The sequence below is a fragment of the Stegostoma tigrinum genome, chromosome 18, assembly GCF_030684315.1.
Source record: "Stegostoma tigrinum isolate sSteTig4 chromosome 18, sSteTig4.hap1, whole genome shotgun sequence".
NCBI lineage: Eukaryota > Metazoa > Chordata > Chondrichthyes > Orectolobiformes > Stegostomatidae > Stegostoma > Stegostoma tigrinum.
The window spans coordinates 11244001-11266992 of NC_081371.1; the positions used below are offsets into that span (position 1 = coordinate 11244001).

Consider the following 22992-nt stretch of genomic DNA (forward strand, 5'->3'; position numbering starts at 1 on the left):
CAATTCGGGATGGTCAGCATGGTTTTGTGCATGGAAAATAGTCTCTCACAAACTTGATTGAGTATTTTGAGCAAGTTACTATAAGGGTTGATGATGGCAGAACAGTAGATGTTGCTTGTTTGGATTTTAGTAAAGCCTTCAACATGGTAGACTTCTTAGTAAAGTTAGGTCACGTGGGATTCAGGGTGAGCGTGCCAATTGGATACATAATTAGCTTAACAGCAGGAGACAAAGTAATGGTGGAGGGTTGCTTTTTGGACTGGAGGCTTGTGACCAGTGGTGTTCCACAGAGATAGGTTCTGGGTCAATAAACAATAGGTGCTGGAGTAGGCCATTCGGCCCTTTGAGCCAGCACCACCATTCATTACGATCATGGCTGATCATCCACAATCAGTATCCTGTTCCTGCCTTCTCCCCATAACCCTTGATTCCACTATCTTTAAGAGCTCTATCCATCGCTTTCTTGAAAGTATGGAGAGAATTGGCCTCCACTGCCTTCTGGGATGGAGCATTCCATTTGTCCTCTTTTGTTTGTCATTTATATGAATGATTTGGATGAGAACACAGAAGGTGTGGTTAGTTAGTTTGCGTACGACATCAAAATTGGTGGCATAGTATACAGTGAAGATTTTCTAAGATTACAAAGGGATCTTGATCAAATGTGTCAATGGGCTGAAAAATGGCAGGCAGTGTTCAATCTGGGTAAATGCGAGATATTGCATTTTAGTACAGCAAACAAGGGCAGGCCTTATACAATTAATGGCAAGGCCTTGGATAGTGTTGTAGAACAGAGGTACCGAGGGGCGCATGCACAAAATTCTTTAAAGTTTGCATCACATACAGACAGGATGGTTAAAAAGGTATTTGGCACACCCACCTTCATTGCTCAGTCTTGAGTAAAGGAGTTGGAAAATCATGTTGAGTTTGTACAGAGCATTGGTGGGACTTCCTCTGGAATACTGTGTTCAGTTCGACTTGTCCAGTTATAGGAAGGATACTACCAAGCTGGAGAGGGTTCAGAAGAGATTTACCAAGATGCTGCCCAGTCTGGAAGGTTTGAGATAGAAGGAAAGCTGGATAGGCTGGGGCTTTTTTCACTGGAGAGTAGGAAGTTGAGCGGTGACCTGATAGAAGTTTACAACATATTGACAGGTATAGATCAAGTTGGTGGTGGTTGTCTTTTCCAAGATGACAGGGCACATTTTTAAGGTGAGAAGAAAGAGATTTAAGAGGACATAAGGAAATTTCTCTTACATGGAATGAACTTCCTGATGAAGTGGTGGATGCGGGTGCAATTACAACATTTAAAAGCCATTTGGATGGACATATGAATAGGTAAGGTTTGGAGGAGTGCTATGGGCCAGGAGCAGGCAGGTGGGACTAGTTTAGTTTGGGATTATGTTCGGCATGGACTGGTTGGACTGAAGGGTCTGTTTCTATGCTGTATGACTATGCCTAGTGCCAAGTCATGCCAACCCCATCTACCAATCTTTGCTCCCCCAAAGAACTCCAGCAGGTTTGGACCTTTCCCATAAATTGGCAAAGGGCACATGTATTTCACATGTGTGGAGGGTGAGAACTGCCTCTGAAAGAAGGCAGCAGTATTCTCCAAAGCATCGCTGCCTCAATGAACCACAGATGTTTGAAGCATGCCACAACCACCCTCTCTCTCCATTTCCCTGTCCCCACAGCAGGTGGTGGGGTAGAACTTACAGATTCAGTGTTCCTGTGATGTTTTAGCTAAGGTGCAAAGTCATTCATCTTAATGAAAATTCAGGTCCTTTCTTCATACTGTCCTATGATGGAATGTTTGTTTGACAACTCTGCCTAGCCCATAAGTCAGCCTTTGCATTTCCTCATCAGTGATTTCCTCTACTTCCACATATGAGAGAGAAATGGATGCAAACTATTGTACACTGTACACTGCTATACTGTGAAGAATGATATTTATGTCTAGTTACTTCAGCGTCCTTGCAAGTGTGTTCTGACTGAAATCCCAGTGTCTGCATTTTTCTAGTTACCCAAACGCATTACGATTCCAGAAAACATACAAAACACCATTACTTGCTCTGGAAAGTAGATTTAAAGACAGATAGAAACCGGAGGCCTATCGAAAAGAATTGCCTGCAGTTCAACAAAATGGAAAAAGATAAATGCTCATCAGTTCATGCAGTAAATCTCTAAATGAGGCATTTATAATTGCACGGCAAACAACAATAAACCAATTCAAGAACTTTAAAGTTATGGGGATGGCATGAGCAAATGGCATTGTGGCAGAAAATCAGCTATGTTGAAGTTTGGTGCAGCCAGAGGATCAAATGGTTTATTTCTTATTCCGTTGTCTATATTCCAACGTTCAATTCTTCTGTTACGCTGTACTGGGAAATAAATATCTGCTTATGCCAATAGGCTGCGTCTCTACTATCTGAAAATTTAGATAACACACACACACACACACAAACTACCTAAAGCCCAGAACACCACATCCCTATATTTAAGGGACATAAAAGCATGCACAAAACCTGGCCCTATAATTATTGGCTTTTACAGCAGGTTGCTGGAACTTCAAAAATGAATTTTTCTCATGAACCCTTATGATTTTAAAAGTAATGACGACTATTACAAGGTAATGGTGGGAAGAAATGCTGCTTTGACTAGCCAGCAACCACACAAAAAAAGGTTTTTCATTAACAGTGACCCACTGCCAAAGGAAAGTTGTGTTGGGAGCAAAAAGACCTGCTGTCAAGGATTGGAAGTCAAAAGAAGTAATTAATCAAAATCTAATCAGTGGGGAATTATTTATTTGAAAGGGATTCTGCTGACCTGGAATTGCGCTCTGCAGATGCTCAAACCCAAGACCATCAACATTGGAGACAGCGATGTGCACTGGATCCATCACCAAACCTCTGGAGCATGAAGATTGCTCAATGAGGCCTCACTTTCATTTTTGACCGAACACTAAAAGCTTCAGGTCAAAAACAAACAAGGCTTACCTGCCCAAAAGGCTTCCTCAAATAACAGCACTAATGGGTCAGTAGCACTCCTACGACCCAAAAAGTCCTCATTCCCTCTGTTTGATGGAATATACACCATCCTACTTCAAGGCCTTACTGCCCAGACCCAACCAAGTGTCAGAAAGATTTTTTGCTCTTTCAACAAATATAGATGTATATCCAGTTGAAAACAAAACAGCTAAATATGCAGGACATGACTAAATGTGTGGTAGGGGTCTTAAAATGTCGCACTGGTCTGTGACAAAGGCAGCAAAGTGGAAAACAGTTTCTCAATCTGTCAAGCTGTAGGATGGGCATGGTGACGAAAAATACTAATCTCTATTAAATTCAGCAGGATACAAAGTTTTCCCAATGACAAACCGCACCCTCTGCTCAAAGGGGACATTAATTTCAGAAAGTTGAATTATTTAGGCATTAGTGTGTAGAAACTTTACCCTGTCATTACACCAGGATTACTGAAAGACTTGCATTTATATAGCACTTCTCATGTTTATAAGATATCACAAAGTGCCTTATAGTTGTTGAAGTGCTACTAAAATGTAGTTGCTGCTGAAACACAGTAGTCAAATCACACACAGCAAAATTCAAATACAATAATTTGACAATGGTAAAATAACCTATTTTGTTGATATTGTTTGAGGGACATATATTAACCAGTGTACTCAGGAAAAACTCCCCAGCCCTTCTTTATTGTAGTGTTTTGGGGCTTTTTACATCCATCCATGCAGTTATTTAGGACCTTGGTTTAATTTCTCATTAAATGACATTATGAAACTGTAGGGCTCCCTCAGTGCTCCAATGTGTGAACAAATTTCAGTGTGATCTCTCAGCATTTTTACTGGCAGCACTTAGGGCGCATTTTGTGGATAGATATCTCTGCATCTTCCAGTTTGCTCATTGTATTTTGTAAAGTTAGAAAACAGAGGGTCAACCAATCTCATGTTGGTTTATCTCTCTTTAATTATTTCAATAAGATATATGACTCTTGGTGATCCCTAACATTCCAAGCTGCACCAGCTTTCAGCCCTCCTGCCCACTCCTTTCCTTCAAAAGGAACTAAACTATTCTACTGGATGTCAGAGCAGAAGAAACATCTGCACTGTGAACAACCTTTCTCTCAGTACACAGTGTCTATTTAAATTCATTCCATTGTCCATGAGCCACATTCACTTTTATCCTTCCAACCACCTTTGATCTGCTTGTAATGTTATGGAGCAGCATCCTCGTGAACAAAGTAAGATAGACATTTGTATTAAATCATATTTTTGGGCTTCAAATGGCCACAAACCAAATAAGCAGTGGGATTCCAATATTCAAGTCATCAGGTCTGTTTTGTGGGCACCTATTCAATCATTTTAAAATGTAAATGAAGGCCTCAAGACTTGGTAATCAACCCATTACAGTACTAGTTTTTGAGAATCAAAATGACCACTTCTCACCATTCCATACTTGCCATCTCACCGGATTTACCAGTTACTGTCAGTGAGGTGACTGGCCCTGAATTAGTTCAGACCAGCTTGTGGAGGAGAAGGCAGGTCCCCGAGAAAGCAAAAAAGGCCTCAGGACCAGGATCCATTGATGGTGCACACTCAGAGATGGGCATCATGGAAACAGATTCTTCGGTCCAACTTGTCCATTCTGACTGGATATCGTAGAATAATCTTGGCCCATTTACCAACATTTGGCCATATCTCTCCAAACCTTCCCTAATCAAATACCCATCCAGATGCCTATTAAATATTGTATTTGCACCAGCCTCCAACACGTCCTCTGGCAGTTCATTCCATACATGTTTCACTCTTGGTGTGAAAAAGTTACTCCTTAGGTCCCGTTTGTATCTTTCCCCTCTCATGTTAAATCTATGCCCTCTAGTTTTGCACTCCCCTACCTTGACAAAACAAAATCTTGCCTATTTGCCCTTTCTAAGCCTCTCATGATTTTATAAACCTGTATAAAGTCACCCCTCAGTTTCCAATGTTCCTGTTGGTACAGGCAGCACTGATTAGACACAGCCTGAGACTACTTTCTACAGCCCTGTGACCTCTTCAATTGGCTGCAGGAAATAAACAGAGCAAAAAACGTCTGCACATTGAAAAGATTGAACTTACCAAGGAAAAAAAAATACATAGCTAAAATATAATGAATCACAGACATGGCCTTTGACAGACTTGAGCCCAATACTGTCAAAACTACATTCACTCATTGACAAGGATGGTGCATGTATAGCTCAGCTTTCATGGAATGAAAATGAATTTTAAAATCACAAAGCAGCATTGATATTGTCCACAATGTGACTTTGGCAGCTCCATTAAACACACATCAGCAAAGGTGAGGACTGTCCTGTTTGATCTACAGGCCTCTGACCATGTGAAGTTTGCCTCAAAAAACAGTCAACCCTGGAGGTTGTTGTAAACCATTATATTGTTGTATACCCCTTGTTAGAAATAGAGTAGATTACCCAGGCTTTTATTTGTTCAGAAAATGTTGTGAAAGAAGTCATTCTTTGATTTCCAAGGTATTGAAAATTAAAAAGTCAAACCAGTTCAAAAACAGTGCCTCAGAGGTGAAATATTTTGGTGATTTGATGGAAAAGGAATGTACTTTTAAAACTGAAAGCAAAACCCAGTGTTTAATGAGTTAAAAAGTTGCTATGCACCTGCCACTACTATAACAAAAATGTTAGCAATTCAACACGAGCGTTTTCCAATTAGAACTGGCTTTTCAACAAATCATGTATGATTTATCCAGATACAGAGGGTGAGTAACATGCTGAGCATAGAGCTCAAGACAAACTAATTAAAAACTTAAACATTCTTTGGGAAGAAATGGTGGTGGGGAGTGGAGAGGGAACATAACAGATCCACCTAATCTCTAACAGTAAACAGTTATTTGCATGATAAAGCATTAAAGCATTGAGACAGATGCTGCCATGTTGGGCATCACTGATAACGTTGGGAAACTCAAACTTCACGTATCAAAGAGCTGCATGTCCACAGTCTTTCGGTTGTGATAAATGGGACTTTAGTGCAATGAAGAAGGGTCCCGACTCAAAATGTCAGCTTTCCTGCTCCTCTGATGCTGCCTGACCTGCTCCCTTCCTCCAGCTCCGCAGTGTGGTATCTCCTTGGTGCAATGATATTTGTTCCTGTGCTGTCAGCTCACACACATTTTGAAAAAGGATCATATTGGGCTCCAAATGTTTACTCAGGACCTTCACTGATATGAGTCAGCCAAGCACTCAGACAGCCTACCTATGACAAAATCAACTACTCCAACAGATCACACTTAACTTTGGGGGGTGAGCACTTTCTCTCAGACACAGGAAGTAAATCCTCTGCTGGGCGATTTACACTTCAAGGTTACCTCCAACTGTGCTCTTGAGGATTCTATATGTTTTTAGATCTATCTGCATGTAGAAACAAATGGACTTATTAGTGATAGACAGCATGGTTTTGTGCAGGGAAGATTGTGCCTCACTGACTTGATGGAGTTTTTTTTGAGTGCAAACACAGCAGCCAATTTGTGGACAACAGGGTCTCTCAGACAGCAAGTTAAATGAATAACCAGATAATTATGGCTGGAGGGTAATTGTTGGTCAGGACTCCAGGAGAAAGAACTATTCATTGCACAGTGCAAGGGAATTTACGGTGTCAGGAGTATTGCATTGTTGGAGGTGCTGTCTTTTAGATGAGATGTTGTTTTCAGATGAGTTGTTTTCAGATGAGATGTTAAACTAAGGACCCCATGAACCTGTTGGGTAGATGTAAACATGATTCCACGGTGATATCCAGAATAGCAAGGTGTTATCCCTCGGGTATCAGTCAGTCGACCACCTCAATCAACATCACCACAACAGGTTATCTGGTCATGATCACATTGCTTTATGTGGGCATTTGCTAAGTGCAAATTATCCACCATATTTCCTACATTTTATCTAAACGCAAGTCTTTTGTTTCTTCTACAAGCATCAGATTAATGTCTCAACTCAAAGTGGTGCTTAAAAAAATGGCATCAGCTTTCTTAAGTACCACTACCAAATCCGATACAAATGACAGCGAATAATTACAGGAGTGAATATATCTGTGTCAATCTCAAATTCCTGAATTAGGTGAGCTGGTTGTTTCTAGCCTATGTAGTGGTTGGGTCTCACATACAGCTTCAATGTTCTTGAGTTAAGAATTGGCAGTGTAAAGGAATCCACAGTGTGGCCCCACAATGCCTGCTAATACATGCGTGTGAATGATAGGCAAAGGCAATATTGGCTTTTGTATAATACTTTCGAAGGTAACTTGCTTATTTTGTCAGGATAATAACCTGCTGCTGCCCAGGTGAGCTTGCCAAAACTGTGCCCAATAACCAGTGGGGCCTGCCCACTAACAACAGACACTGATACTGCCAAATCCTTGACATCCCTCTGATCCTGGCATCCCTTTAATGTCATCCTTCACTGTGTCACATCCAACATCCTTTACCCCTGCCAAATGCCCATCTATCACTCCACTCTGACAGCCCAAAAATACCCTGTTAGCCCAGCGTCACACCCCCCAAAAAAACTGCCCCGCAACTTTCCTTCACAGTTAGGAGGTATGACCGCCACTGTGACAAACCTCTTGTCATGACCTAACCCCATTGACGTCCCCCCTCCAAAATAGCAATAAACACTCCTGCTTCAACTCAATGATACATTGCCAGTGGAGGGGGGGAATGGGTTGTCACTCCGGTGCAACAATTCCCACTCTTTTTCCAGCAACACATGAGTCACAACTTTCACCTTCGACAATCTACCCAACACTGTCCATTCTTCCAGCCCATTTGGTGCTCCCCTACTCGCAGCTCATATAATGCTCCCTCCCTATCCAGCTCCTTCTGCGATTACTACAACGCCCACCCCCCCCCCCCCCCCCCACCCCCGATATCATGTCAGGTCATTTATTACCAACAAGATTTCCTGGTCAGCCTCTGGTTTGTGACTTTTCACAGCCCAGTAACATTCCCCAGACCAGCCAATGAATCTGCCCAAACCAGCTGGTTATTTCTTCTTGCCTCAAGATACTCACACAGAATGGTCAACTGTTTCAAAATAACGAGTTCCTGTTAGCAGTAGCCCAACATGAGGCAACTCCCTCACCAAAGCTGTAAAGGAGATCATTTTTTCATTGAGCGCCACTTTGTGCTGAGTATATTTCACTGAAAGAGTAGCACAGGGTCTCCAAGTTTGTACTAAACAGCTTGCAAACATTGTTTTACTAGCTTGTTACCCTGAGGCTACAGTTTACATGTCACTCCATCGACAGAAACCAATTAGCAGACTATAAACTGTGGGCTTGTCACACCATCATGGGGGTTCTCCTACATAGATCATCTGAAATGTGTTATACAAGGACAAATAAATTGTAGCACTGCAAGCAACAGCACTTGACATTAACTACTCTATAAAATTTCTTCATCTCCAAGACTGTGTGTGCATGATGAAGACCTAAGAAGTAGCGCTAACCATGTTTCTGGCCTCCTATCAGTTTACGCTGCAAATAACAATCTCAAGGAATTAATTATTTTATCCTTGTCTTTGAATCCTTCCATAGCCTTGTCCCTCCTGTAACCTCTCCAGCATCTAATTCTAACCGGTTGTACATCTCGAATTCCTCTACCCACTATTGTTGGCCATGCCTTCAGAATTCTGGGGTCTAAGTGCTGGAATTCCCTCCCAAAACTTCTCTGTCCACACTTCCCTTTCCTCTTTTGTAACTCCAAAATCTACTTTGACTCAGCATTTGGCCTGCATCATTATTTATTTATGTTACTTGGTGCCCGAGTGGGTTCCTATGAACCTTTTTGGGTTGTCTTACTACATTCAGTGTGCCACATAAACTGAGGTTCTTTGTACATTTTTTTTTAAAATGACTTATTACGTTTTGGGGAGAGAAAAAGTGATTTTGTAAAATGACCTTCACAATAGTTCTTTGCCTAACTTATAACATTATTGCTATTGAATTCAGATGAACTCTAAAACCAGGGAGTGCTTGTGTGGTACAGATTTTACAATAAACTAATCCATAACATTTTCATCCAAGTTAAATGATCTGATGCCAGCTGGGACTTCAGTCGTACTATTCCTGGCTTTTGAAGGCAGTGGGGGCTCGTTCACTGTTCTCCAATGACTTGCACTGGAAAGCATGTGTGAACTCCGAGGACAAAAATCAGTTTGGACTGTAAAGTCTTCTATGAGTAAATAGCCCATCAACACTCTGTCTAGCTCAACAAGTGATGAATGACTGGATGAGTGAGAGACTGCAGCCATGCTACAACATCTTTGTTGGAATCAGTATATCTGAGGTTATGGGAGGAAAAAAAGTTAACAAAATATAACACTACATTTTCAGCTGTTTCATATGATGAGGGTAAAGATTTTTGCAGACACTTTGCAACCTTGCATTTTGGCAAAGAGTGACTCAAAATCAAGGGCGCCACTGAAGAGGGGGCTTTCAACTACTGAATTTACAGACATACAACAAGTTTAATCTTAATCCATTAGTAATGCACATGGTGTGAAAATTCAAAGATTTGCTTTGGTGCCAACTTGATCTGAACACTAAAATATAAATTTTGGTGTCGTAAATTTCCAGCTTGAAACAATAATCCTTTACATTGATCATTCCCATTTCATTTCAAGTCTATTGCATTTTCACTATTTTTAAATTTCATTTTCACTGGGCGCTTTAGCTTCCAACAGCTGCATTTCAAATGCTGGGGAAGGACAGCAAGGACGTAACAGTTTAAGCGAAGCAAAGAGTGGATAAATGACCTCTTTCCACTTGTATTATTTCACTCACATTTACGCAAACATGTACCACCATTAGCAGATGGATACTCACTATTGACATTAGTGTTAAAATGTAGTGCTCCAAATTCCTCCCGTGGTGTTGCGCCATTTTGTTGTCAGCAGTGACCATGATCTCTACAAATCTTGGGTATGACAAAAAGCGTTTTTGTCTCGAATGCTGTTGGGTGACATTGCCCAACTTGGACTCTTCAGTCTGAGGACGCGTCGGTCTAATCGCAGTCTGTAAGGTATCGAGGTGCTCTCTAATACTGCTAGCTTTGTTCATTTTCACAAGTCTCTTCCTCCTTTGATGATACTGGTCTGAAATAGAGAAAGAAATACATAAAACTAAGAGACAATAAGGACTGCAAATGCTGGAAGCCACAGTCGAAAGGTTTGAGAAAGCACAGCAGGGCAGACAACTTCCAAAGGGCAGGAGAATCAACGTTTCGGGCTGAAAACTTTTGTCAGGACTGAAACTAAGAGTGGAAGAGAGAGGAGCAGAGAAAGTCTCAATCAACGGATGGGAATCAGAAAGCTTCCCGCTCAGATCTGGAGTCAGGCAGGACTGTGCACCTCTCCTGCCTTGTTTGGGTACTGTACAGAGCCTTTTGCTGAGTCCATCTGCAAGAATATGAGCCTGAGGGGGGTGACTACTCCAAGCAGCAGAGGCCTGTAGATCAAAGCCTCCCTGCACACAGATGACATTGCTGTTTTCTTCTTCAAACTGCTGTCAGTGCACAGACTCATGAGCATCTGCAACCAGTTCAAACTGGCCTCGGGAACCATGGTAGATCAAGGGAAAAGTGAGGCCATGTTCTTTGGGAACTGGGCCGACTGATCCTTTAACCCCTTCACTGTCACAACAGATTACCTGAAGGAGGTGGGAATATGGCTTGGAGGGTTCGGGGTGTGCACAAAAAACTCGAGGAGCATATTGCCAACGTGAGGTAGAAACTGTGCTTTTGGAAGCAAAATTTTCTGAAGGAGGATCTAGGCCCGAAACGTCAGCCTTCCTGCTCAGCCTGCTGTGTTCATTCGGCTCTACACCTCGTTAACTCTTATTTTGCTTCCTTTCCGATATGTGTAAAAACCTGGTCGTCAGATGTGAGGCGCTTTCCCTGTATTTGTATTTGGCACAGGTCTGGCCCGTTCCCTTGCAGTCACTTGAACCATCTTCTACATTATCTGGAGTCTAAGATGGACCATGCCCACAGGGATACTGTGTACAAAACTCTGATAAGGTACAGGGGGAGGTGAGGAGGGGGTGGCGTAGAACATACCCAGCTTCACCCGCATCCTGACGGCCACCTGGGTGGCTGCATCAAGCTGTGCGTAGACCCTCAATACACAATCGCCAAGTGCCACTTCATATTGAGGTTCTACCTATCCCTGGAGTTGTGAAGATGGGACTGACCTCGCTGCCGCGGAACGCTCCAAGTAGTTGGACTGTTCCGTATCACCTGTCCTTCTTGGAGAAACCTGCAAAGGAAAACTTTTGATCACAAGTCCATCCAGAAGTGGTCAGTACATAGTATCCCTGAGACCGTGTGGGGAAAGGAGAGGGTGGACGCTGTCATGTGGTTCCCTGAGCAGACTGCCTCATCGCCAGAACCTTCCAAAGAAGCACCAAGACATCGCTTAGCTGGTGCTGAGACGGGCACGACCCAGGAGATCCTTGACGTACACCTGGACCCTCTGTGCCACCACATGTTGCCCTCAAAGTGGCTGCAAGGGATGTAGACACTATCACACATCCAGAATGTACCTTTGCAAAGAAGGTTGAGACAGAGGTGCAGCAGTTTTTGTTGAGGTCCATCTCAAGCAGCTTGTAACACAGGACTCCATGCTCTATGATGTGTTCCCTGGGGCTGAGACAAACATCAACCATGCCTGGAGGACCATCATCTCAGGTGAAAAACGCCCTTTGGTATACCCAAAAAAACTTGGTCTTCTAGAGCAAGGAGTTGATCTCAATTGTTTCAGGCTGGCACATTCCAAGGTCCAGGACATGTGCTGAGGGATGCATCAAAGCTTGGAGCAGCCACTGTCAGGGCACAATAGAGAAAGACCACTGTCTGAGGTCATTATGCTGAAGTTAATGGGGGTCCGTTCAGTTATCGGGCCCTCCTGGTACCTCAAATATATGTAAATGTGATCTCCTACAAGTAAGAAATGCCTTTGATTTGTTTGTTGGATTGTGTCAAACTTCAATGTTTGTTTGTTTCTCCACATGCTAACGTACAGAACCAAACTGCTTTAGTGACTATGTATATGAAGATTTTTTTTGTTTCAAAAAATATACTTGATTCATAAAAATAAGTAAACAAAAAAGAAAGAGAGTAGGAGAATGGGAGAGGCAGATAAAATAGGGCAGGGAGAAGAGGGAACAGTCTATGTGCAAAATCACAGCCAAGTCTTAACTTACTGGTCAGTCGCCGGGCACACAAAGCAGGGGGCATGTGTGAGAATACCAGGAGATAAAGACCAGAGGCAGAGAGGAATGCTCATTACACCAAGAGTGGTCCCTGTGTAAGAATAAAGAAGTGGTGGGAGACAGAAATGAGCAATGGCGAAACCCTTCCAACCTATCAGAGCCAAGGTGTAATAGAGGAAAAAAAACAGGTAGGCGATTGGTGCATGTTATTTATGTATCTCTTGATTAGCCAAGGATTTTAATCAGAAGATGGCCTGACAACTAAAGGTTACAATTAGGAAATCCACTTGTTTAAGATCCAAATTAATTAATTACATCTAATAGAGAAGGTTGGATAAGCAATGGGTTGCAACTGAAGTGTGTGGGAGCTATTGGATGCTGGAATGATCCACCGTGATCTACGGCAATTGGTGGCTATTCGAGGAACTTCAGCTCCAGGCTGATGAGCTGGAATCCGAGTTGCTGACTGTCACACATCAGGGAAAGGAAGAGTAACCTGGACCCTGTGTTTCAGGGTTCAGTCGCATCCCTTTGATAAATTACACACCATAGTCAGGGACAGAAACATGTAGTTACAATTCAGGCAAGTATGGGGATCGGGAATTTAGCTCTGGAGGAGTCTTATCGAGACCCCTTGCTCAATAGGAACAAGGTTCTTGCTTCTAGTGTGGACAAACTGCAAGCAGGATGAGTAAGTTGACCACAGCAGCATGGCACAGACCACCATTTAACAGGGTGAAGAAAAGAGAAACATGATAGTAATATGGGAGAGCATAGTTAGGGGAATAGATACAATTCCTTGCAGCAAAGGCTGAAGGTCCCAAAAACTATATTGCCCATCCAGTGCCAAGGATAGGGGCATCAGTTTGGGCTAGAGCTGAAATTGGATTGGGGGGGTGGGGGGTGGATACAGGATTCAGGAATAGTGATCCACGTAGTTACCAATGATACAGGTAGGACTAGGAAAGAGATTCTGCTGAGGCATTATGAGCAACTCTGTACAAAGCGGAACCACACAAAGATACTACCCTCCATGTTATGACCTCAGCCATGTACAAACTGGTGTAAGGGATATAAGAGCAGAGAGATAAATGTGTGGCTCAAAGATTGGTTTGGGAGAAATAGTTTCTAATTTGTAGGGCACTGACGTCAGTACTAGGGAAAGAGACAGCTGTTCCATTGGGGTGGGCTTCAATTGAACCATGCTGGTCCCAGCGAACAGGCAAAACATGCAACTAAGGCTGACAGAAAAAAAGTGTTAAATTAATTAGTTGGAGGGAGGGTTCAATTGAAGTGAATTTGAAGAAAAATCAAAAAGAATGAGAGAGAATTAAAGGGTAGATAAGAGGCTAGAGATAATGAAAGTGTTACGGGAAGGGACATAAAATCTAAGTAGAATAGTGCAGCAGAACTTAGAAAAAGTCAAAGCTTCACACTCCCTGTCTGAATGTATGCATCATTTGTAACAAGATAGCTGAGTTAATGGCACAGAGAAATGAATAAATAGGACTTGAGAGCTATTACAAGGATGCCAATGCAGAGTATCAGGACTGGGGGCCTGGAAACTCAATACTTAAGGGACCTTCTGGAAAAACAGACAAAAATGAAGAGGAGGTGGAATGGCTTTGCTTATAAAGGAAGTTGTCTATGTGGTGGTGCATAGTGATGTCAGTGCACTGGATTATGGTTTGGATTCACTTTGGGTGGAAATAAAAACAGCAAGGGAAAACAGACACAGCTGGAAGTACAAGATAATAAAATGTGAGGCTGGATGAACACAGCAGGCCAAGCAGCATCTCAGGAGCACAAAAGCTGACGTTTCAAGCCTAGACCCTTCATCAGAGAGGGGGATGGGGTGAGGGTTCTGGAATAAATAGGGAGAGAGGGGGAGGCGGACCGAAGATGGAGAGAAAAGAAGATAGGTGGAGAGAGTATAGGTGGGGAGGTAGGGAGGGGATAGGTCAGTCCAGGGAAGACGGACAGGTCAAGGAGGTGGGATGAGGTTAGTAGGTAGCTGGGGGTGCGGCTTGGGGTGGGAGGAAGGGATGGGTGAGAGGAAGAACCGGTTAGGGAGGCAGAGACAGGCTGTACTGGTTTTGGGATGCAGTGGGTGGGGGGGGGGGGTGGGGGGGCGGTGAAGAGCTGGGCTGGTTGTGTGGTGGAAGTGCTCTAAGTCTCTAAAGAATTGCCTCACCTGTATAACTCAGGCAATAACAGTCTCGGCCTGAAACATCAGCTCTCCTGCTCCTATACTGCTGCTTGGCCTGCTGTATTCATCCAGCTCTACACCTTGTTATCTCAGATTCTCCAGCATCTGCAGTTCTGACTATCTCTTAATCTGCATATTGACTGGATAAATGAGACAGGCAGACGTATCAGGTAAAGTGAATTAGTACTGTGCATCAAGGATTGTTTCTTAGAGCAGTGCATTGCATAATCTACCCAGGAATGGGCTATTTCAGGTCTAGCAACGTATAATGATTAGGATTACAAAGAGGTCTTATAGTTAAGGGTCCTCTAGAAGGTCGAGGTCACAATATGGTAGAATTTCAAATTCAATTTGAGGAAATGCAACTCAGGTCTCCCATCAATGTCCTCAAATTAAATAAAGGTAATTACAGAGGCATGAAGAAAGAGTTACCCAAAGGGGCTGGAAAAATTAACTAAGGGAAAAGTCAGTGGATGAGCAATGACTGACATTTAAGCAGATACTTCATAATGCTCAGCAAATATTTGCTGTGGTTAAAAAGGGCACAATGAACAACCTAAGGTGAACAAAGACAAGAGACAGTCAAGGAAAATATCAAATAAATACTAATGTAGTTTGAAAGAGAAACAGAGCTAATGTACCCAAATTTGCGGACGATATAAAAATAAGTAGGATATAAAAATAATATCAGAGATAATGGGAACTGCAGATGCTGGAGAATTCCAAGATAATAAAATGTGAGGCTGGATGAACACAGCAGGACAAGCAGCATCTTGTGATGAGGGCAGAAGGAATCTGCAAGAGCCTATATATGGGTTGAGTCAGTGCGCAACAACTCGGCAGATAGAACTAACGTAGGAAAGTGTGAGGTTATGCATATTAGCAGGAAGAATCAAAAGGCAGATGATTATTTAAGTCGAGAGAGAGCGAGAGTTTCCAAGGAATGCAAATAGAATTTTCAGCTTTATTGCTGGAGGGTTGAAGTTTGAAAATAAGGAATTCTCGTCCCAAATGTACCAGCTGTTGGTGAGACAGTACATGGAGTACTTTGTCCCCATTTTTAAGGAAGGATGTTTTGGCAGAGCAGGCAGTTCAAGAGAGTTTCACTCAGCTGATTCATACAATGAAGGGGTTGACTTATCAAGTACAGGTAAACAGGTCAGGCCTTTATTCATTAGAGTTGAAAGAGAATGATTCTGAGGGGGGTTAACAGGGTAAATGCTGAGATGATGTTTCCACCAGTACGGGAATCGTTACAAAACAAGAAGACACTCTTAAAACTGAGATGCGAAGGAATGTCTTCATTCACAGTGTTAGTGGGCGTCTGGAATTCTCTACCTCAGGAGGGTTGTGGAGGCTATTCACTGAAGGTATTTAAAAAGGGAAATGGATACATACTAGAAATATTGGGAAGTTGAGGGCAAAGGTGGACTAGCATAAAAGAATGAAGACATTGGGAAGATCGGCCATAACCTTATTGAATGGCTACAGGGGCCAAATGGCTTATTCCTGCTCCAATGTTCTAAAGAAAAGTTTTTGTTTTGTGTCTTGTAATTTAGGAGCATTTTCTCCACGAAGAGGAAGTCACATTTTGTGCAACTGTCTCCCAAAATTTCTATCTGCCCTCAAAACGCGAATGTTGTATGATTCAGCTTCTCAGCTCTACAAGTGTTTGACGTGAGGGTTCCTGAGGCACGCACTTTTGGACAGGATTATTGTCAAGGTGTTAATGTGTAAGGAATGATCATAGAGATATGCAGAGTCGGTAGACTGCAGCATCAGAATGTAGTGCCAGTGAAACCATTGAGATCTCAATGCTTCAGTTTGCATAGTCTCTTAAACCTATGAAGGTAAACCCACCCTCGTTGTGGGAGGGAGACCCAAAAAGTGAAACTTACTGAATAATTCCTACAGTCTGTAGGCTGTGTGTGGAAATAATTTGTCGTTTCTGGTATTGATTCAAACCAGTAAATTCTAGGGATTGGTGAGGCCCATGCAAAAGGGCTTTTCAATAAAAATTTGTTCATAGGCGGAGAGTCTCACTGGGTGGGACAGCATCTATTGTTCATTCCTAACTGCCCTTTAGAATATGGTGGTGATGAGTTAGCTGACATCACAGATTCTGCAAAGACCACTTGCTCACAGACATGGGTGCAGCTGTAAACATTCCTCATGACACTGATAATAAGCAGACGACTCACAGCACAGGACAAACTGGTCCAAAACACCCTTGACCGTGTCACTTGCATTTCCCACAACTCACACCCCCTCCCCCTAATAACAATCAAAACAGAATCCCTCTCGTCTTCTCGTACCACCCCACCAACCTCCGGATCCAACGCAGCATTCCTCGGCACTTCCGCCATCTACAATCTGACCCCACCACCAAAGACATTTTTTCCCCTCCCCACCCTTGTCTGCTTTCCGGAGGGACTTCCTTGTCAGTTCCACACTCCCCTTCAGCCCCACCACCTCCGGCACTTTTCTCTGCAACCGCAGGAAGTGCTACACCTGCCCCTACACCTTCCCCCTCACTCCCATCCCAGGCCCAAGAAGACTTTCCACATCAAGCAGATGTTCACCTGCACATCTGCTAATGTGGTATACTGCATCTGCTGTTCCCGTTGTGGCCTCCTCTACATCGGGGAAGCCAGGCATAAGTTTCGGGGTCGTTTTGCGGAACACCTACTCTCGGTTGGTGACAAACGACTGCACCTCCCAGTTGTGAACCATTTCAACTCCCCCTCCCATCCCTCAGACGACATGTCCATCCTGGGCCTCCTACAGTGCCACAACGATGCTACCCGAAGGTTGCAGGAACAGTATCGCATATTCCACTTGGGAACCCTGCGGCCCAATGTTATCAATGTGGGCTTCACAAGCTTCAAGGTTTCCCCTCCTCCGACTGTATCTCAAAATCAGCCCAGCTTGACCCGCCTCCCTACCCTGTTCTTCCTCTCACCCATCCCCTCCTCCCACCCCAAGCCACATCCCCATCTCCTACCTACAAGCATCATCCCCCCTCCTTGATTCATCCGTCCTCCCTGGACTAACCTGTCGCCTCCTTAACTCCCCATCTACACTCACCTTTACTGGCTCCAACCCGACCTCTTTGACCTGTCTGTCTCCTCTCCACCTATCTTCTCCTTAATCCATTTTCTATCTGCCTCCCCCACCTCCCTATTTATTTCAGAATCCCCTTCCCCTCCCACATTTCTGAAGAAAGGTACAGGCCTCAGACATCAGCTTTCCTGCTCCTCTGATGATGCTTGGCCTGCTGTGTTCTTCCAGCTCTACACCTTGTTATCTTAGGTTGCATCTTTGATGGGTTTCATGTTGGGTTTCTCCATACGAGTATTCTCACACTATCTTCCCAAACCCTCTGTATTAATCACATGCCACTCCCCAACGACATACCACTCATCATATTCTCCCTCTCACCCTGGTTAGAAGTATGGGCCTCTGCAGGAAACTCCCAGACTTCCTGGCACTGACACCATCTTTAAAGCCCAGCCAAGCACCAAAGTCAAGCACTGGGGGTCTGCAGCTGCCCTGCAGCGTTGATATTATTTGACTGGACATGTTAGACATAGGGTAATTGGCACTCCACTTTGTCTACAGGAACCAGAAGGTCCTACTGGACAGGGACCTCATGCAGTCCCTGCCTATGGAACATGTCCTGAGATGTTGGTGACTTATGGAAGTCTAAAGGATCAAGTGTCAAGCTGGATTTGCCAGGCAGCCATTCAGACTTCCAGGTCATGAGTTTTCCCCATCTAGTTTCTAACTGGTGGGTGGGAGAAGAGGAGACAAAATTGCAGGGAGATGATATCACATAGCAATTTAACTAGGCCTTTCACTGCTCACTAACGAGAGTCACTTTTCACCAGTCAACATTTAGTTGGAAATGGGACTCTTTGCTCTTGACATTGTGCAGTGCCTCACTGCTCATCTCATGCGATTCTCCTAAATTTCTAGCCAATACCCTCGTCATTTAGTTTCTGGGAATGTTCGGCCCAGGAAGTCATTGGAGGAAAACTGCCTGAAATTGTATAAAGAAACACCTGATACCGCAGTAAGAGTCCTGTCAGCCTGGATAAACCAAGATAAGTCAAAATCTCTCCTCACCTACAAGCATCACTAGTGTTGTGTAATCATCTTCAAAGCACAGGAGTTACAGGTGGGTTGTAACATGATTTGCATCATATTATTTGTTTATAAATTAGCTAAAAGAAGTCTTTGTAAAATGTTTGCTGTGAAGGTATTCCCTTTCATTCCCTCTCCTCCTGCCTTGAATGCCTTTGCTAATAAGGCAAATGAGTTCAAAGATTTCCCTTCTAACATAATGGCTTGCTTAAGGATACAAAAGACATCAATCACAGATGAGAGACACTGCAGATACTTCAGCATGTGCATTAGAAAATGTAGATGAATGGTTCATCATTCCACAAAATATTTATCACAGGATCTCGCGACAGCCCAACCACTTCAAACTAATTAATGACAACTCAGATGCACCTCTTGACATGATTAGTCACTGCAACATTAGAAGCAGGCAATATTTTAGGAGTGGCATCTATAAACATTGCAGTGCTGTGCATGTACTGCCCTTTTTAAATGAAGACTGTAAAGTGATATTTGACAAAACTATGCTGACTGTTGTGAATGCCCAGGAAAAATATGTCACGTATGATGATCAGTCAATACAATAAAAATATGACTTTCAAACAAACAGTTATTTGAAAATGACTCCAAAATTATGAATCTCTTAAAAGCATGACAATTTGTATTTACATGAAATAAATGGTGATTTGTAATTAGGATGACAAAAGTTGTTTTTCCTCAATGATTTTCATGGCTATAGGATATTCCAAAGCACTTTTATAATCAATTAAGTACAAGAATGACAAGAGTTTAAAAGTAATTTAGGGAAATGCATCAAGCAATTTGCATAAAAGAGATCCCTGTAAGAGCAGAGACAACAGCTTGTACGTGATTTTGGTGCTGTTTGTTAATGATTAAATGTTGGCCAGATCATCCTCATCTTTTACCGCTAGCAGGACAAAATATCAGAAAATCAAACGATTTTAAGCACGATCACAGGGGATCATACACCACAGCAGATGGTATTAGACTATGCTGACTGGGAAGACTCCAGATAAAGTCAGTAGTTTAAGAGTTAGGCAATCCCAGCTGAAGTTGCGGTCAATGTGCTGTCCTGGGACCAGTGTCCCAAAGCAAGAATTATAACAGTTTACCTTCTTTAGCACCAAAGATTTTGTCACCCAGCCCCATGTTACCAGTAAATACTAAGAGGCATAGACTACAAACTCTGAAGGAACAAAATGAAACTTGTGAATGACATATACTTGTCCAATTAATCTTGTACACTTCAAAATGGAGGCCCAGTACAACAAATATATTCACATTAAAATATTACTGTTTTTATTTGTGGTTTATCTCTGAGAAGCTACTGCTACTTCTCATAGGTATACTTTTAGCATTATTGTCACACCAACATTAAGAGCACAGAGTTAGTCAATTCATCCCAGGGTCAGTGCTGATCCTCCCATCTTTTCTCACTGAGTATGCCATCATAGCCTTCCATTCTCTTGCTTTCTCAAACATTTGACGGAGGCTTTGGCTGGGGATATTTTCCCTGGAGTGTCGGATGCCGAGGGGTGGCCTTACAGAAGTTTAGAAAATCATGAGGGGCATGGATAGGGTGAACAGCCATGGACTTGGCCTTGGGATGGGGGATTCCAAACCGAGATGGTATAGGTGTAAGGTAGGAGGGGAAGATTTAAAGTGCTTAAGGGGCAACGTTTTTACATAGACAGTGGTGCATGCATGGAATGTGCTGCCAGAGGAAGTAGAAGGAGCAAATACAATTACAACATTTAAAAGACATCTGGATGGCTATATGCTTACGAAGTGTTGAGGGATATGGGCCAAATGTATGCAAATGGTACTAGAGTTATTTAAGATATCTGGTCAGCAAGGACGATTTGGACCAAAGGGTCTGTTTCCATGCAGTATATCTCCATAACTCGAACTGCGCCATATGTTTATCTACACTTTTCACTTGAACCTCTCTGTGTCAGAGAGTTCCAAATTTTTATCACTGCCTAAGTGAAGAATTTCTTTCTAAATTCTCAATAATATTTCTTGGTGACTGTCATTACTAGTTTAAAAAGCAATGTGTGATCTAAGTGCACTTAAAATAATGAAGTAATGCACGGGACACAGTTCACACCACCAAATCAGGCAAAAAGAAAATACATAATTGTGACTTCCAGTGCTTTTAGCAGTTTAATGAGTAAAGAGTAAGGATAAAGTCACCATAATCTCAGAGGATTATAGGGCTGCTCTCTCATTAAAGAGAGATAACTGGTGGTTAGATTAACCAGAGGGTCACAATGCCTCGGGCAGGGGGTGAGTTTGAGGTTGTGGAACCTTCACAGCGACCTCAGTTGGTACAGGAATTGAATCCATATTGTTGGTGTCACTTATCAGCCTTTCAACCAACTGAGATAACCAACCTCCTCTGGCTATGAAGTGTTTTGAGACCTCCAATAGTTGTGGAAAGCTCTTTATCATGTCAGATCTTGCTTCCTATTCATTCTCCTGCCATTACAATTAACAACCCTTCAGGGATCTGTGCATCAACTAGGCAGCTCGGCAGAGGCTGACTAACTTGGAGGAACAGGATCAGGTTATAATTGCTACGTTTTATTTGAAAAGCGACTCAGTACATTTCCCTCCCATCCTCAGCTCAACACCTGAAGCAAATGACCTTCTCCAGAGGCTAACCAAATTACAGAGTAATTACTGTAACGTAATACTGTAACATAGGGGTGATGAGAGACCAGAGTGTGAGCAGCTCCCAGCTCCAGGAATATGAAGCACCAAAGCAAAGCACAACTTGACATTTTGTTGAGTAGTTTAACTAAAGTTTGAAACTCAAAGAAGATAAAACAGAAGTAAAAAAGGGTTTGAGTTAGGAGGAGAGGTTGGATAGGCTGGGACTCTCTTCCACGGGAGCATAGAGAGTTGACAGGTGACCTTACTGAGGCTTATAAAAGCATAAGAGGCAGAGATAAGGTGAAAGGCAGGTGTCTTTTCCCTAGGATGAGGGATTTGAAGACTGGGGGCATATTTTTAAGGTGACGGGAGAAATATTTAAAAAAGACAAAGTGCGTTTTTTTTTACAAAAAGAGTGTGGCGTATATGTGGAAAGAACTTCCAGAGAAAGTGGTGGTTGCAGGTATAGTTACAATATTTAAGACATTTAGCCAGATACATGAATAAAAAATGTTTGGAGGAATATGGGCCAAGTGTACACAGGTGAGGCTAGTTTAGTTTGGGACGAGGGTCAGTATGGACTGGTTGGACCGAAGGGTCTGTATGACACTATGACTCTATGAAGTAAATAAATGTTATAGCTGTTGCTATAATTGCAATTTTGTGTTTGCAAAGAATAATTTGATTTAATGTTTTCTTAATAGAAAGATTTAGTACATTAATCCTGACCTGCTGTCCTGTTGGGAGTTTGCACTCTCTGTTCAGTAAGTTGAACTTTAACCTATTTTGCCATAATTTATCCTTATGATACACAGAGACAGAACTCCACTTAGCGGAAACTCAGCCTCTCCATTCAACTTGTGAAAGGTTTCCACTACTGCCCTTTAATTCTTCCAAGTACAAGGAGTAACCCCTAGTCCCCCTTGGAGAGTTTAATTTCTTTTGCGTGCTGTGACGTGTCCCCACAAATTCATACCTGCGCTAACTTCAAAGAGTCGAGAGTTTGTTTCAAGTAAATGCAATAATACAGCGCAGACTGCCATTTATACAAATACAGTAGCTGTTGTAGCAGCCAAAAATAGTGCAGAGAGGAAACTAAACCCCACAGAAGTGGTTCAGAAGGACCACACAAACCACAGAGTCTGTATTGTATCCGTGCTCACTGATATTAACTGATTGCAACTTACCAGGTTCTCAAAAAAAAAAGGGGTTTCCTGAATTACAGAAAAAGTAGTTTCCAGTGGGATTTACTGGAAGGTTAAAAAGATACAAATATTTTCATTTTCTGTTTAATTAAAAAAATTTTTAAAAATGTAAAAATCGGTTAATAAGTAACAACCAAAAGGACTGCGGATGCTGTAAATCAGAAACAATAACAGAAATTGCTGGAAAAGCTCAGCACTTCCGGCAGAACTCGTGAAGGGAAATAAGAGTTAACATTTTGGGTCCAGTGACCTTCCTCTGAGGATTGCTCATTGGATCTGAAATGTTAACTCTGATTTCTCTTCACACATGCTAAGCTTTTCCAACAATTTCTGTTTTTGTGGTCAATACGTAATACTGTGTGAATGAAACTTGGGTTAATGCAAACTTAATTCAAACACTGTCAAACTGTACAAGGGGTCGGGCTTCACCGGTACATGTTTGGAGTTTACATACCAAGGGATGACTGCAATTATATCAAAGATAACAAGGTGAGGATGAACAC

General features: G+C 42.6%; 1 protein-coding gene across 5 annotated transcripts in view; it reads right to left on the bottom strand.

The window, feature by feature from the left end:
- Nucleotides 1-22992, bottom strand: part of LOC125460805 (A disintegrin and metalloproteinase with thrombospondin motifs 20-like) — a 357534-nt gene that overhangs the window by 241901 nt on the left and 92641 nt on the right. For 3 of the 5 annotated variants that reach the window (XM_048548796.2, XM_048548795.2, XM_048548794.2), the window contains one exon: nucleotides 9887-10155. The exons of 1 other annotated variant lie outside the window; for it this stretch is intronic. In XM_048548796.2, coding sequence (XP_048404753.1) covers nucleotides 9887-10155 — 269 coding nt within the window. Of the gene's footprint in view, nucleotides 1-9886; nucleotides 10156-22992 lie in introns of those variants that run through there. One more of the 5 variants, XM_048548797.2, reaches the window with a different exon arrangement.